This window comes from Mytilus galloprovincialis, chromosome 8 (assembly GCF_965363235.1).
Source record: "Mytilus galloprovincialis chromosome 8, xbMytGall1.hap1.1, whole genome shotgun sequence".
Lineage (NCBI taxonomy): Eukaryota > Metazoa > Mollusca > Bivalvia > Mytilida > Mytilidae > Mytilus > Mytilus galloprovincialis.
The window spans coordinates 15917055-15933480 of NC_134845.1; the positions used below are offsets into that span (position 1 = coordinate 15917055).

Genomic DNA, 16426 nt, shown 5'->3' on the forward strand with positions numbered 1-16426 from the left:
CCTCTTTTTTTTTTTATAATGCCAGATCTTGCACGAAGAGAGATTTATACCTGATTGTAATTTTATTATTTAATCATATCGATTCTCCTTATTTCTATGTTAATCTTCTTTAGAAAGTAAGATATAATTTTTGAAATCCTACACAATTGAAGAAAAATGTTTATAAAAGAAGAATAAAGTCTTTCCTATGTGTATTACGACAGTTGAAACATATAAACAAAACGACCTATATCCAAATTCAATACTTGTTATAATTACATCGATTTTTTTTTTTTAAATTAAAACTAATTTAAACTAGATACCTACTGAGGATGAAATAAGTACTCTCAGTTCAAAGTTACACAGCTACTTTTGCATAGGTACTATTTAGGTACTATTTATGTACCAAACAATTAGTATTGGAAAACTACTTTTAATATTCAGAACTATTTTGTTACTCTAAAATTATTGTAATATTTAGGTACATGTATTTTACAGTACTTGATTTGTACTTGAAATTTAAGTACTACAGATTTTTGGTTGCAAGGTTACATTTTCAGCATTTTGAAATTTTGTCTATTTCAAATATCATAAAGTTATGATGTTCAAACATGGAATACTGTGATCATTGTTGGTATTATTTTTGTACCAATAATTTAAGTACAAATCAAGTACTGGAAAATACAAGTACCTACATATTACAATAATTCTAAAGTAAAGAAATAGTACTAAATATTAAAAGTAAATTTCAAGTACTACAGATTTAAAGTACAGAAAAAGTACCTATGCAAAAGTATCTGTGTATGAAACATACATTTAAGTTCATGTTAAAGAATGTGCCTTGATATTTATGATAACTGTTGTTAAAGTTCTACTATTTAAATTTCAATGTTCCATAATACTTTACAATAGATCATAGGTCTCTGGATATCGGCTGATGAATTAATTAGATATACTGCGAAAAGATGCAACATATTATATTCTATTTCTGTTACGGCGTTATTTATATACATTGCAATCAACCAAAACACCTGGTAATAAATTTTTCAAATAAGGTCTTTGGAAATGGTGGAATGAAATACTTTTGGAGTGTCAAAAATTCGTTGGAAGTAAATTGCATGCTTATAATGGCAATTTCGAATCTGTTCAAAGTTTTGATTTTTCCACCCTATTTACCACTTTGTCTCATAATCTTATTTTAAAAGACAAATTCACACTCCTGATTACATGGGTATTTAAAAAGTCAAAATGCGAATACATATGTTCAAACTGTTTTATGTAATTTTTAGTAATAACAAACAAAATAATTATGTCAATTCGAACCTGCATTGATACTATAACTGCACTTGAAATTTTAGTAGATAACATTTTTGTTCGCTATGTAGATTCCGTATATCGTCAAGTTATCGGTATTCACACGGGAACTCTCTGTGCACCAATGCCCTTTTCCCATTATCTACGGGAAGATTAATACCAAAATTTATGATTAGAGATAATTTTTCCTATTGTGAATGTTCCATTTTTAGATAGTGACGTCCCCTTGTCACCATCTTATGGTGTTAATATATGTTAACTTGTTTCATTCGCTCGTGTATGTAACAAAATACTAGATTTTAACGAAAGAAATCACAATCTAAGACTCTTTCATCTTGCAATAGTATAAAAACAAAAAAAACATTTGACTTTCCTACACTTCACACAAGTATTTCCCATTCCAAACTAGGAGACAAGTTGAAAGAGTTGGTATTGCTTTGTTTCATCAAAAAGAATGGCCAACGTAGAGACGTATCTTGTCTTAGGGAGGGTTAAATCCTACCTTGTAAAAAGATTACTCCGATTCAAACAAAAAATTCTCTAAAACTGACATTAGCAAGACGCTTGATTTCTGGATTGACAAAAAAAATTCTCCAAAACTGACATTATCAAGACGCTTGATTTCTGGATTGACAACATATTTGTAACGTTTGGAGGATATGTTTTTCAACAGACTGTCGGCAATGGATACCAATTGTGCCTCTGTCCTTGCCAACTTGTTTTTTTATTATCATGAGGCTGACTATATACAGGAACTTCTTTTGAAGAAAGATGAGAAGTTAGCAATATCCTTTACATGTAAATTTACTGTCCGCTATATTGATAATATTTTCTCATCAAATAGTTCAAAATTTGGTGACTATGTTGAACGCATCTATCCCATTGAACTAGAGATAAAGGTTACAACAGATACAATCAAGTTTGTCTCATATCTTGCTTACATCTAGAAATTGACAATTAGGGTCGGTTGAAAATAAAACTTTACGACAAAAAGAGATGATTTCAGATTCCCAATTGTGAACTTTCCATTTCTAAGTGGCAACATTCCAGCAGCGCCTGCATACGGAGTATATATATCCCAATTGATACTATATTACCGGGCTTGTGTTTCCTATCATGATTTCCTTGATAGAGGATTACTGCTGACAAGGAAGCTATTAAACTAAGAGTTTCAAATGGTGAAGTTGAAATCATCCCTTCGTAATTATTACGGACGCCATCACTAGTTGGTTGTCCGTAATGGAATAACCGTTTCACAGATGATATCGGATATGTTCCTTACGTCGTAACTACAATCCCCTTCCCGTTTCATGAATGTGACCTACCGAATTAGACTTTACCGGGTTTGTAATAACATGAGCAATACGACGGGTTCCACTTGTGGAGCAGGATCTGCTTACCCTTCCGGAGCACCTGATATCACCCCCAGTGTTTGGTGGGGCTCGTGTTACTTAGTCCTAAGTTTTCTATGTTGTGTCTTGTTTACTACACTGAAAAAAATACCTAGTAATCTCTACTAGGTAAACTAGTAAACTTACTGTCCATGAGATTACTAGGCCAGAAGTATATTTACTAGCCTACTTAGTAACTATACTAGGCCATCAAAGTAAATTTACTAGGCTACTTAGTAATTACACTAGGAGCCCCTAGTAATTTTGCTAGACTGCTTGGTGACTTTACTAGTCTGAATAAGTAATTTTACTACCTTTTAGTAACATAACTAGGTCCTCCTAGTGGCAAATACATGGTAAGACTAGTGATTCTACTAGCTTCAAGTAACTCTACAAACATTTCCTAGTAGGAATACCTCCTTCAGCTAGCAACTTTACTAGCTATAAGTACTTGTACCAGGTCACCCTCGTGTGGTACTTTTTCGTACCTACATGTAGCAATGTTACTGGATTAAGGATTCTTTTTTATTTTGGTTTGTATGCATAGTTTCATAGCAGTGCAATTTCTTATAGCTATTTCTCTATTGTACTGGTACAAAGTTCAAAATGATAAATCCATTTTTTTTAATAAGGGGGACTGCCATAAAAGGGGGCTCACTCAAGTCATAGTTAAATTTTTCACTGTATAATCAATTAAATTTTTCCCATGAAAGGGGCCTTAGGGCCCCTAAATCCACCACTCAGTCAGTAAAATCAACAGGAAGCTTCTAGGTAGTTATATGTGTTTGTGATCTTTCAATTCAGGAAACACAATGACAATAGCAATAATTGTGAAAGATAAATATACAACAATGACCTGAAAAGACTAGCAAAAACATCAGCAATAGGTCACAATATCCTCAATATGAATTGACTTACAATGTATACTTCGGTTGCCAATGAATGCAGATAAAATTTGTTGCATCTGTAGTGATAATTGACCTTCAATATCAATACAGACAAAACTATTTCTTTTCACTCCTTGTTCTTGTTGTTTTCTCTTTCACACATTCTCACTTAAATTTCGCCATGTTAGGCCTGAAAGCTTTACAGTTACCTAACTAAATTTGTCAGTGTGTGAGGTTCAGCAAAATAATTTTAAAGATAAATCCTACATATTTTATTTACATAAGATGCATAACATCAGAACTGTAAAATACATTTGAGTAGACAATACAAAGTAGTTAATTTCAAGTATAGAAAAAGGTGTCCAACCAACAACAAACAAATAGATAACATGTTCTCAATTTACTTCAAAGTAACCATTTAAATTCATGTTTCAAAACCATTAATAAGCTGTACCCTAATCAATATTAACAATATTTCATACATGTATTTAGAATATTCAGTTTACAATTCTAAAGTTATTTCGATGAAAAACATTTAAAACGTCAGTTTCATAAATTATAACCCATCTAGTTATTGCACGGCCCCTGTTTAAATCAATCAGCTCTCCCTGCAAAACCAAAATGAATAAACTCTCCCTCGAATATTTATTTAAAAAAAAAAGAACAAAGTAAGACTTATCATGCTTATCAGTTATTTTATGTCTTCCTACTTCAAAGTTTACATTTCAAAACACTTAGAAGTAAAAATAAAATTGTCAGGAAGTAAGTATACAGATTGTACCTAACAGTTTATAACTTTATAAAGCATGATCACTTATCATTTTTTAAAGCACTGTAAATTTTAGTTTGAGCAAACAGATCCAACTCAATGTCACCCCTCTAGAGCACCAGGATCTAAATACATGTCACCCATCTCATATTGCACTAGGATCTAAATCATTTTACCGTTTGCTCCTACATTGATATTTTATATTTATATGAAACTTTGTTTTATCTTATTTTGACCTTAATAAATTTGAACAGGCCTAGGTCAAAACTGATTTTATAGTCTTAATCTATTGAATTCTAATATTGGCTTGTATCAGTTTTTAGATGAATGAATAAGTTGACACAAAAGTTGGTTAACATTTTCACGGAACTGTCATGTATACAGATAACACTTTCTCTAAATTGTTTATACTATACATGTATGTCATAGATCACAACAAAAACAAATAATCATACTTGTACTGAAACATCAATAGATATAATAATATAAATGTTCATTATATAAAACTTTTCATGCTAAATGTATCTGCATTGTTACATCGAAGGTCCCAATTCTGGCTTGAACTTGACGGGAGAGCGGACTCCTATTGACGGCCTTGGTGAGCTGTTTTGAAGCTTTCAACTGACTTGGCGCACACTACGTCTTCTTTCAATGAATCACAGTTTTGACGAAGAATGTGTTTTTAAATTGCTTGTTTTCAGTTTGTTGTTTCAATAGCCTTAACCAAATTTATAAATTATCACTTTCAAAGTCTGCAAAGCGTGTCGGCTTGATGTTCCTTTTTGGTAAAGATTGCTTGTTACCAATAATTTGTCAGGTTTGGATAGCTGGGACCATACCCTCAACCACTTTGTACGGTAATACTAGTCTTTGGCTTGTTATTGTGAATTGCAGGTTTTTCAAGTTCCAGTAAGTGTAGCATGTTGGTGGTCGATCCTTCTTGTCTAAATTTCTCATCCCCTGTGATTTTTTCAGGACCTGAAATTATACAAAAATCCATAATAAAACTACATGTAGTGTTGTCAATATTAATTAATATAGATTAACTAGAACTCTACTGTCAATTTCTACTAATACATAGTATTTAAAAAACTATATTTCACTTTGTTTCTTATGTGTAATAGGTGAGTCATCACGTCAGACATATATAGATACACACTGAACATTTATGGGCTTTTTTTTATAGCTTTTTAATGCAATTGCATACAAGTATTTCAAGTAAGACATTAACGATTGTAATATGTATGCATTAATATTAAATCTACAATTATACTGCTATACAGAGAGTTAAAATACTGGCAAAAACAATAATTATCCCAGAGCCATGTTTAAAATATACTTTTATAAATATTTTCATATTTAATTAAAAAAACAGTTAAGGCACCACCCTTTCTAATCCATTGTTGGTAAATTATCTAAAAAAAAAAACACTAGTAAATTAGGAAAAATTGTATTAGCCTTTATGAATTTTAACACTTCCTACTTTCATCCTGAAGCTAAGAGACGGCTAGCTTTTTAGAAAAGCTATTACTTGTTTCAAATTAGAATGCATTTGTGCACTCAGAGTCAAGATGCAAGTGTACACCTACATGGTGCATGTATGTCATCAAGTACATTCTGTGGTGCTTACAAATGTTTCTCAATTTCATATTTGATGTGAAAATATTGAAGAGACTGTGTTAGTTTTGGCAGGTTCGTAGTTTTTCACTACATGGGCGCAGCCATCTTAGTTTCATAACGAGGCGCACTTTAATTATATAATCATAAAACGTTTCGGATTTAAGTTACGGTTTTCTGTGGTGAAATAGAAGGAATATTATTAATTAGTTTTCGTATTAAAAAAGAAGAAAAGGTGTTAATATTAGAATAACGAAATCTGCATCTTGTAAATCTTAACTTAAATAGATAAAGTTTGTTCCACGTGTCACAAGGTTATCTTGACCATCTTCTGTAGTACATTTTATTTTACGTGAAAGGCGAGAATGATGTGGTTCTTTTTTGTGTAAACAAGTTAAGACGATAAAATAAAACACAAATTAGTTAAAATACTTACAGCTTTTCAATGAATTAGGCCAGAAATCACTCAGGATCTTTATTCGTTTGATTGCGGCCATCACTTCATGTACAACAGAACTTGGCCACGCGAATATGATATCGTCCGGCGGGAAATCCTATTATCAGTTGCACAGCTGGTTCCTGGTAATACGATGCATTCACGATAGTAAACATACTAGTCTAATTAGTTGTTTGATAATCTACTAGGGACTTTTAATGAAGTACTAGCCAAACTAGTAATATTTACTAGGTATTTTTTTCAGTGTATTATTTGTCTGTTTGCCTTTTTTATTTTTAGCAATGGCGTTGTCAGTTTATTTTCTATCAATGAGTTTGACTGTCCCTCTTGTATCTTTCGCCCCTCTTGTAATATACAATCACAGATACTCCATTTAATTTACTTATATACCAGAAATCGCTTGCATGCGAAGAAGGAAACACTCGTTCTGTTGGTGCATCCGGTCTCGATTCTCTATGGAGATCTATGGAGTTATCGCTTCCTTTGGAGTTGTTGTAATTCCCTCTTTTTGTTATTTAACTCACAAGTTGCATTTTCAAAAGTGGATTATTGAGATGAGAACATTTGTACACTTATGCAGCCCATATTTAAACATTGTAATCATTAGTTTTGCAGTCCAACTCTTTATCTTTGAATAAAACATAAAAAATAGAATTAGATAGGTTGGATTCTATCTAATACTTAGTAAATTAGGGCTCAAACAAAGTTCTACACTGGCTAGAGGTATAGGGGAGGGTTGAGATCTCACAAACATGTTTGACCACGCCGCATTTTTGCGCCTGTCCCAAGTCAGGAGTCTCTGGCCTTTGTTAGTCTTGTATGATTTTTAATTTTAGTTTCTTGTGTATAATTCGGAGTTTAGTATGACGTCAATTATCATTGAACTGGTATACATATTGGTTTAGGGGCCAGCTGAAGGACGCCTCCGGGCGCGGCAGTTTCTCGCTGCATTGAAGACCCATTGGTGGCCTCCGGCTGTTGTCTGCTCTACGGTCGGGTTGTTGTCTCTTTGACATTCCCCATTTCCATTCTCAATTTTATTTAATAAAACGAAACAAGTTGTTCCTTAACTTATCAATGAACAATTCGGCTAAGGTATATCAGTTCGACGTGTACTAGTAACTGATCTATAATGCAAGAATTGGCCAGGATATGGTATTTCTGTATGACCTAAATGTGGTATTTCCTTAAGAATTGAATGCTTTTGTTTGTAGTGTAATTCGGGTGTAAAAGCGTTGACCGAAGCACATTTACTAAAATTACGGATTGTTAAAAAAACGTGTAATGTAATTGGCACTCCTGTTTTCATTTCTTAATTGTATGTTCTAAAGTGTTCCTTTTTTTGCCATTTGCCGTTTTTTAAAAGATTAAGATCTCAAAAAAACAAGTATTAGCCTTTCAAAAAGGGCTAGTCGTCTCTTAGCTGATGAAAATGGAAAGTGCTCTCGCTTTGTAGATTAATTCATTTACTAGAATAGCCACGTGCATCAATCATCAAAGTTTACCACACATGTGTGGGCACACGTTATGAAGTAGTATATATCGTTTAACGTTGTTGTTTATGAAACTCCAGAAGATTCGGCTATTTATAGATAAAAGTTACCTGTGTACCACTATCATGAATATGCATGATTAATGACCAGGCAAAATCTAATTGCTAAAATAGAGAGGACAAATCCGATTCTCTACGGGATTGAAGGTCATTTACTAGTTATGGATTGTCCTAACCAATCAATAAACTTTGATTATTCACGTCTCGTAATATCTTCCAATCAGGTAGTAAGAAGCATTCACGCACTGACTGTCCATCGTTCAATTCTTAATATCCTCTCCTAGGAGACGATTATAAAAACTAGATTAACGCTGCCCCATTTTGAGAAGCATTTCCAAGTTAAGAATTTTGTCATTTTTTATTCAAGTATTAGTTATATATGATGTTTTGGGAAAATTTAATGTTGAAATAAGTCTTTAAAAATTTCTGTTTTTATTCTTTTATGAAATTTGGCAAATTTTTATCGTTAAAGACTATCTGATGCCCTCTAGATGTCTTCTTGTTATTTTTGCTTTGGATTAACATTTGCTTTCTCATTGATGTATACCGTGTATCTCATTTTATTCTTATTATAAGAAATGAGATTGCATTAATTATATATTCAAACTAATGGCTACCTAAAGAAAAGTAATATGATACATTCTGATTTAATTTGTAGGGAATTGTTACACAGACAAAATAAAAATCCAAAATATCAATAAATTAGATATAGAACAAAACAGATATAAAAGTTCATCAAGGGTAGGCATATTTTGTTGACTCGAATGAAAGTGAAGGCGAGTATCATTTTTTGTATTCAATTTTGCGGAGTTTATACAGAAAAATACTTTTACAAACATTATAAATATATAAGTTTATTGTTTATATGTTACTTTTAAACTATATATATCAAAATGACCTGTACACGTGATAGTTCTACCGTGGTTGTCTCCTATAGACATAATCTGCACTTACATTTGATTTTTTACTTTAATTAGAATCAGAGGGAAGTCGGAAATAACCTTTACTTTGCTTTTTTGTTGCTATTTCAGTAACGAGAGATACAAGTTCTGTGCCACTGTTATTGATTTTCAAAGCCATGGTTCGTTTTCCTGTCATCTGCTCGGTTAGTTTAAAGTACAATGACCCAATCCGGCGACAGCCGTCATCTGTGACATACTTTGGTGATTTGTTCAAAGTATCATAAAAAATAAAATCTACGCTTTTCTGATCTTTATAAAGGGGTACATATTCGTGTTCTTGAAGATATTTATCTTCTCCAACTTCGAGAATCTGACCTATTTCTATATGTTTATCAAAAACATCTTTGCACTTTTCAACTCCGTCTACAATAATTTTCTTCGACTCTGGATCTCCTTTCTCAAATGCACGCGTTGTTCCGATGCCATATGTGAATCTTGCAACACGACTAGTTATGGTTCCAGGTTCAAATCCGAACAAAACAGCACCTTTTAATACCGCTAATCCCGGATCTTTTGGAATAACCATTCCAATGTCCGGCAATTTCGTTTTGAGAGCTTCAGTTAGCACTGTTGAAGCTGAATGTCCACCAACAACCAACAATGTTTTAACGCCACATAATTCTTTTTTTCCCAATAACTTTTTCAATTCTTTTATAACATTTTCAATAGAATAATCGTAGAATGTTCTAAACAAATTGTTTTTTATTCTAAATTTATCTTTTTTTATCGCTATTCGACCTGAAAAATTCGTATTTACTAAAGCGTCACTTAACGATTTCTTATTAATGGCCATGAATGTTTCTGTCCATTCAACTGGTATACGAAGTGTTACTTGTCCTTCAGTATCATTTTGATCTTCTATTTTAAATGATGTCTTTGCGTTTTCAAAATTACGCAGAAATTGGAAGAAGGCCGGAGGTTTGGTTTCTTTAATGCTATTAATAACTTTCTCACTAAATATCTTTTCCAGAAAGCGATAGAACTCTTTATTAACTGTGGTTCCTCCCCAATGTCCACCAGATGCCTGATGAACCTCTTTAAGCTCGTTAACCCCTGTAACTTCATGTACAGCTATATCAGTTGTTCCACCTGAAAGAACAAGTAGTCATATTTAATTAAAAATTAATGAAGAAAATCAAGCTTTCAATCAAAACGGTTCCGAGAAAATCTGAAATGGTTAAAATATAATATTTTTTGTAAGTTCCTACAATTAATTCCGTTCAATTATATTTGCAAAAAATGTAACACTGTACCTCCTTGGTCAAGCACTATGAACTTTGCACCTGGTGCCATAGCTGCAATGATTTTCCTTCCATCACCTTCTGTTTGAACACCAACTGGTACCCTTCGACAGTGAATAGAGGCTGCTTCTGGTTCCAGTGCTAACATGAGTTGGTCGTGAGATATACCTGCCTGAGAAAAAAAATCAAAATGGGATTTCATGAATTCATTAAATATCATAATTGTACGTTTACTGTTCCTCATCTTGCACATATATATTTAATTGTTATAATAAATATCTATATTGAAAATGCATATTTCATTTCATTGACTTGAATTGAATAAAAATTATTACTGAAATACTTCTTACTTTTTTAGCAGAATCTCTCATAAACTGCTTTGCTCTCAGATCCCATATTGCAGGAACAGTAATCACCCACTGAATGTCTTTTTCTGTAAACCATTTTTCACTTGTATTCTTCACTGAACCTAATAAATGATCTCGAAAGTAGCCAATCACGGCTGCAAAAACATTAACTGCCTTCATTTTCTTTTTCTGTTTCACATCCTCTTTTTGAATCGATTCTTCTAAGTACGTTTCTGTGGTAAGATCCTGCCAAAAAAAAAATCATACTGTGAAGTTGGAGAGTAGTGATACAGAACCATACTGTGAAGTTGGAGAGTAGTGATACAGAACCATACTGTGAAGTTGGAGAGTAGTGATACAGAACCATACTGTTAAGTTGGAGAGTAGTGATACAGAACCATACTGTTAAGTTGGAGAGTAGTGATACAGAACCATACTGTGAAGTTGGAGAGTAGTGATACAGAACCATACTGTGAAGTTGGAGAGTAGTGATACAGAACCATACTGTGAAGTTGGAGAGTATAGTGATACAGAACCATACTGTGAAGTTGGAGAGTAGTGATACAGAACCATACTGTGAAGTTGGAGAGTAGTGATACAGAACCATACTGTGAAGTTGGAGAGTAGTGATACAGAACCATACTGTGAAGTTGGAGAGTATAGTGATACAGAACCATACTGTGAAGTTGGAGAGTAGTGATACAGAACCATACTGTGAAGTTGGAGAGTATAGTGATACAGAACCATACTGTGAAGTTGGAGAGTAGTGATACAGAACCATACTGTGAAGTTGGAGAGTAGTGATACAGAACCATACTGTGAAGTTGGAGAGTAGTGATACAGAACCATACTGTGAAGTTGGAGAGTAGTGATACAGAACCGTACTGTGAAGTTGGAGAGTAGTGATACAGAACCATTGAGAATTTTCACGGTGAAAGTGAAATATAACCATCTAATATAAAGAAGCACAAATGTTCCTTACAGAAGGTAAGAAATGGAACAAAAGTGATTGATTACTCTTATCATATCCTATGTACGTTTTTTGAAATAAAAAGATAAAATAAAAACTGTATTTTCTAGTAATTACGATTGTTCAAGACACCTCGTTGTATGCCTCTTCTTTATTTAACATTAATATGAACTATCGAACATACAATCTAAATGAATGAACATTTGAGTTGACAACAAGACGGAAATTCTGTAAACTTGGGTGTTTTCAATTCTATGGGAAATAATTAATTGATTGTTGAAGTTTTATGCACTCTGTGCTATATCAAGACGGCCAGTTTTTTTATTGGTCGAGGAAACTGGGGAACTGAAACCAATATTATTTTGATCAAATCATACTAAGGTAAAGAAATTTTCTAATTTATAAAAAAAAAATGTACATTTCGTAAGGTTTTTATTTAAACATTTTTTTACCTATCAGAACCAATCGATTTTTAAATTTAACGTCTGTACCTGGATTTGGTATTCCTGTTTCCTTGGGCAAGCATAAGCCCTTACGGTATTTTCCATTTCGTTATAATGGATATTGAAAGAAAACTACCTTAGATGGTAGGACTGGCCTAGCATGATATATTATCTTTTATAAATTTTGGTGTTGGGTTATTGTCTTATTTAAGTATACTTCAAAACTCGTTTTACTCCTATTCATTCCAAATACACGTTGGAACGATTAAATTTATATTTAAGCAATTACCTCTTGTTCATACAACATCATCTTGAAATGTTCGAAGTAGTAAAATTTCTCTAAATCTAATTTTTCAGGATTTTCATAGTAAGTTCTGACAGCCTCATGACCAAAGCTATGAAACTCCTGTTTTGGTGTAAACAGTACACATGTCGGTGCTTTGGAAGTCATTGTTTCTCCTTCAATCCACGGATTGCATTGTATTGATGGGTTAACAGGATTCCTTGTGTAATCAGCATGCTTACAATAAGCATAACCAGAGTATGTTGTCCCAAAATCAATGGCCGCTGTAATAATTCTACCATGCTTTACAAGCTGAAAAATAAATAAATAAATGAATGGTTCAATCAATCTGAATAAATCAATCAATCAATAATAATTTTCTTCTGCCGTTTACGTTGGTAATAACAAAAAGTACATTTTGTCTTAATTTATAACTACATGTAGCATCACTAGTAACTCAGATGGATTTGGCTGTGTTTGAAGTTTTCTTAAATAAGTTAAATTTGGAAAATAGCTTTCGGGCGCATACAAATTAGTATATGTTATAATCAATGTGTTATTTTCATTGTTTACAGCTCTTGGTCGAAACTTTTGCTGGTGGATTATAAGTTCCCGAGGGTATAATCAGCTCAGTTTTCAGTACTTCGGTACTGAAATGGTTTATTATAAACTCCCTCAGGCAAAATTGAACTTTGATTGATTTGACTATCTTTTTTTCGTATAGCTATACTATTCAAGTGTTTCGGTTCTTTTTCGAAACCATGGTTTTGCAATATCCAGCTTTTAGTGTTCCTGATGAAGGTTTTAAATCAAGATAAGCGCTTCGGGCGCATGAGATTTATTACATTTTTATTTTCATGTTTTACCTATGCCTTGGCTTACACGTAATTTAAAAAAAAGAAGATATAATATAAAACTTTAGGATAACACAAATGAATTAGAAAAAAAATTAGCCCGCGTTTTCTATATTTTGTATAACAATATCAAATAACGTTTTAATAATCCATGATAGACATCGTTATTTGTTAAATTGAAATGCATGCATGTTGTAACGTGTCTGTTGCAAAACCTATTTGGAAAGTCATATTATAAAATCATAACGCAACTTATTTTCTTGGTTCTGAACTACCGTTAGAAATTGTTAAAAGAAAAGTAGAACATTCCTCAATTTGAAATTGACAAATATACCATTATCATTATATCCGTGTTTTATCAAAAGAAATACAAAGAAAATATAATTTTACCTTGTCACTCTGCATGGTGGAAAACTCTTTTCTGTATCATTTATGCATAATGACGACGAATTTTCAAATGGCTCTAGAAATTAAAAACATATATTACCAAGCGCTAAGTATTGAAAATCCAGGAATATCATTCTCTAGGTTTTTTTCTTTTTTATATTACTACTGTTTATCGAATATTTTTTTACCAAAACTTCAAAAGTTCATCAGACTATTATATCAAGCACAAATACTTGCCAAACAAAAGTAACTTGACATTTCAAATGATAAGATACCATTAACATACTTTATGCTTTATTTCTTAGCGTATTATCAGCAAAAACATGTAGCTACCGTACTGCATAGGATGTTCACGAATTATCGTCATCAGCAATGCTATATTGAAAAGTCTGGTAAAACCATACATCCATAATATTAGCAACATAAAACCAAAAGTAAAAATATATATTTAAAAATAGGGTAAAGTTTTCCATAGGTAAACAAAACGGATTATTGTCCCTATTCAACATGTACTAGCCTTACTTTATGTCTATTAGATCCCTATTCTACAATCCAGACTATTTTGTTGTAAATTTCAATTACATTTTACATGATGAATAGACAAAACGTTTGAACGTTTACGCAAGCAGTGCTCGATATTGGTTCCTTGTATGATACGAACTCTCGCGAGAAACTACAGATAATACATAAGTTAAATATATTTATATATAGGTTGGGTAAACGATTTAAAAAGATATACAATGATATATGTTAGTTTATCACGTACACAGATCGTTTACACTATTTTATTGACAAATAGATACGGTATGATCACAATAACATGAATAATGACGTTGATGTTTTGTTAAATATTTTATACAAAGTATACGTGTACCATCGAATGTATACCTACCGTAACTGTCGTTTTTCGAACATTTTGATAGCAGACTTGCACGTATTTACTCATACCACACGAAGAACAACAAACTGTAAATCAAAAGCAATAGAATAAACATATTTAACATGTTTAAGGGGGCTGGGAAGATAAACTTAAATTTAAGCATACCACCTCTTTGAAATCGACCAAACTTTTCAAATGGTAAGCCGTTATCATATTGTATAGCTTATCGTTTCGTATCAGATTACATGGGATTGTTTTGTCACTGACAGCTGTTTCACAACGGTGTGATAAACATATTATTATTTAAATAAGTTTACAACCTATTGTGTTACGCTATTGTTTTCGTAAAGTTAGAATTTCAAGCAATGTATAAATAATGTTATTGAGCGAGCCTGATATGTAATTCTATTAAATTCAATTACTTATTGCATATTAATATGTGCATATTTAATATTTATTATTCATATCTTAGGCACATTCTTTTCATTCGTTGCTTTGAATTAACTTTCAGTAACTGAGATTACTCTCAAATCCGGAATTTTGCGTTTTGGTCTGATAGATTTGATGAGTTAAGCCCCCCCCCCCCCCTTTATAACTGAGTTTTATTGTGTGTTCTTATACTTATGATGTTATGTTACACCACTGTCAAAGATCAGGGTAGAGGGTTTGGCACAAGCATAAATGTGTAACACCGCCACATTCTTGTTTTGCTTGTCCAAGGACAGAAACCTGTAATTGAGATGTCGTTTTACATGAATCAGGCGGTTGAATATCTCGTTTGATTTTTTTTCATTGCCATTTAGGGATCTCTCTCTGTAATAGTGTTATTTTTTCGCAATTAAACAAATGAGAAGTTCGATGTGGATTTTAATTATGATTAGTTGAGGTATAATTTTGGTGGGGTTCGTGTTGCTTAGTCTTTAGGTATTTATGTTGTACATGTGTAGTCCGTACGATTATTTGTTTTTTTTTGTCTTTGTATTTTTTTCATGGTGTTGCCAGTTTATTTTCAATCTATGAGTTTGACTGTTCCTCCGGTATCTTACGTCCCTCTTTTAACAACTTCAGAATTCACAATACTAGAGCTTCCATACATTATTAAAAAGGAAAATTTATGCCAAATATTGGATAATTTAGAATTTTAACACTTCATCCAGATTTAAACTAAAATGCTGAATGATATTTTACGTCAAATTTGAGTAATAAATTACTTTTTCTAGACTAACAAAAATGACAGCAAATTGCGTCATTCAAAAGTAGGTAATTGTTTCCCCTTTGTGAAATAGAACCAATATGTAAAGACGCTAGACAAGTCGAACCAGCCAACACCATTGCTGTAAAGACAAATATCTATACTATTAAACGAGAAGACCTCATTTTGGGTGTCGCTTCTCTTCTTTCCACAATAAATTAATCAACACGCCTCTGTGTCCTATAGGTACAGTGCATAGTCGCATTTGTCATCCATTTATATGATTATTCAGATTGAGTTATTTTTGGAGAAAAACGAGATAAAAGGCATCCGGATATTGTCCCGTCATTGGACGAAATTTTAAGTCAGATTAGACTTCCGGTTTGCGTTTTAACATACATATATACTACGAGTAAAGTGTATTTTCAGAATTTTATCTGCTATCATTTTCAAGTTTACTATCCACGGCGGTCACAGAGTTTATTAAATAGAGAGGGTCTGTATACTATATCAATGATCACCATGGATCGATTATTAAACTTAGAATTGAAAGTAAATACGCTTTATTTATATAGTAATGAATGTTCATAATATACAGATAAGCGCTAAAATTATTCATGTGAACTTTTGATACTTTTTTTGAAATTCTCCAGTCATTAAATCTTTTACAAAATTCATTGATTACATAAAAAAAAAAGAAGATGTGGTATGATTGCCATGTTGAGACAACTCTCCACAAGAGACCAAAATGACACAGAAATTAACAACTATAGGTCACCGTACGGCCTTCAACAAAGAGCAAAGCCCATACCGCATACTCAGCTTCAAAAGGCCCGAAATGACAATGTAAAACAATGCAAACGAGAAAACTAGCGGCCTTATTTATGTACAAAAAATGAAC

The 16426-nt window shown here is 32.5% G+C and overlaps 1 protein-coding gene across 4 annotated transcripts; it reads right to left on the reverse strand.

The window, feature by feature from the left end:
- Nucleotides 1-8597: 8597 nt before the first annotated feature.
- LOC143085173 (heat shock 70 kDa protein 12A-like) lies at nt 8598-14539 on the reverse strand. 4 transcript variants are annotated; one of them, XM_076261394.1, is made up of 6 exons: nt 14502-14539; nt 13457-13529; nt 12219-12524; nt 10520-10762; nt 10182-10341; nt 8598-10017 (listed from the first exon to the last, which is right to left on the reverse strand). In XM_076261394.1, the coding sequence occupies exons 2-6, from the start codon at nt 13469-13471 to the stop codon at nt 8936-8938; spliced, it is 1806 nt and encodes a 601-aa protein (XP_076117509.1). In that variant the 5' UTR covers nt 13472-13529; nt 14502-14539; the 3' UTR covers nt 8598-8935. The 4 variants fall into 4 exon arrangements, with proteins under 4 accessions (XP_076117509.1, XP_076117510.1, XP_076117507.1 ...); XM_076261395.1 differs by lacking the exon at nt 14502-14539 and adding an exon at nt 14346-14411; XM_076261392.1 differs by lacking the exon at nt 14502-14539 and adding an exon at nt 13976-14128.
- Nucleotides 14540-16426: the final 1887 nt, after the last annotated feature.

Bases quoted from the DNA above. Each gene is read 5' to 3' on its own strand.
- LOC143085173 (XM_076261394.1), bottom strand. The intron at 10,763-12,218 runs GTAATTGCTTAA...TTTTTTTGGCAG, and splicing joins TGATGTTGTATGAACAAGAG to GATCTTACCACAGAAACGTA. The intron at 10,342-10,519 runs GTAAGAAGTATT...TTTTTTTCTCAG, and splicing joins TGAGAGATTCTGCTAAAAAA to GCAGGTATATCTCACGACCA.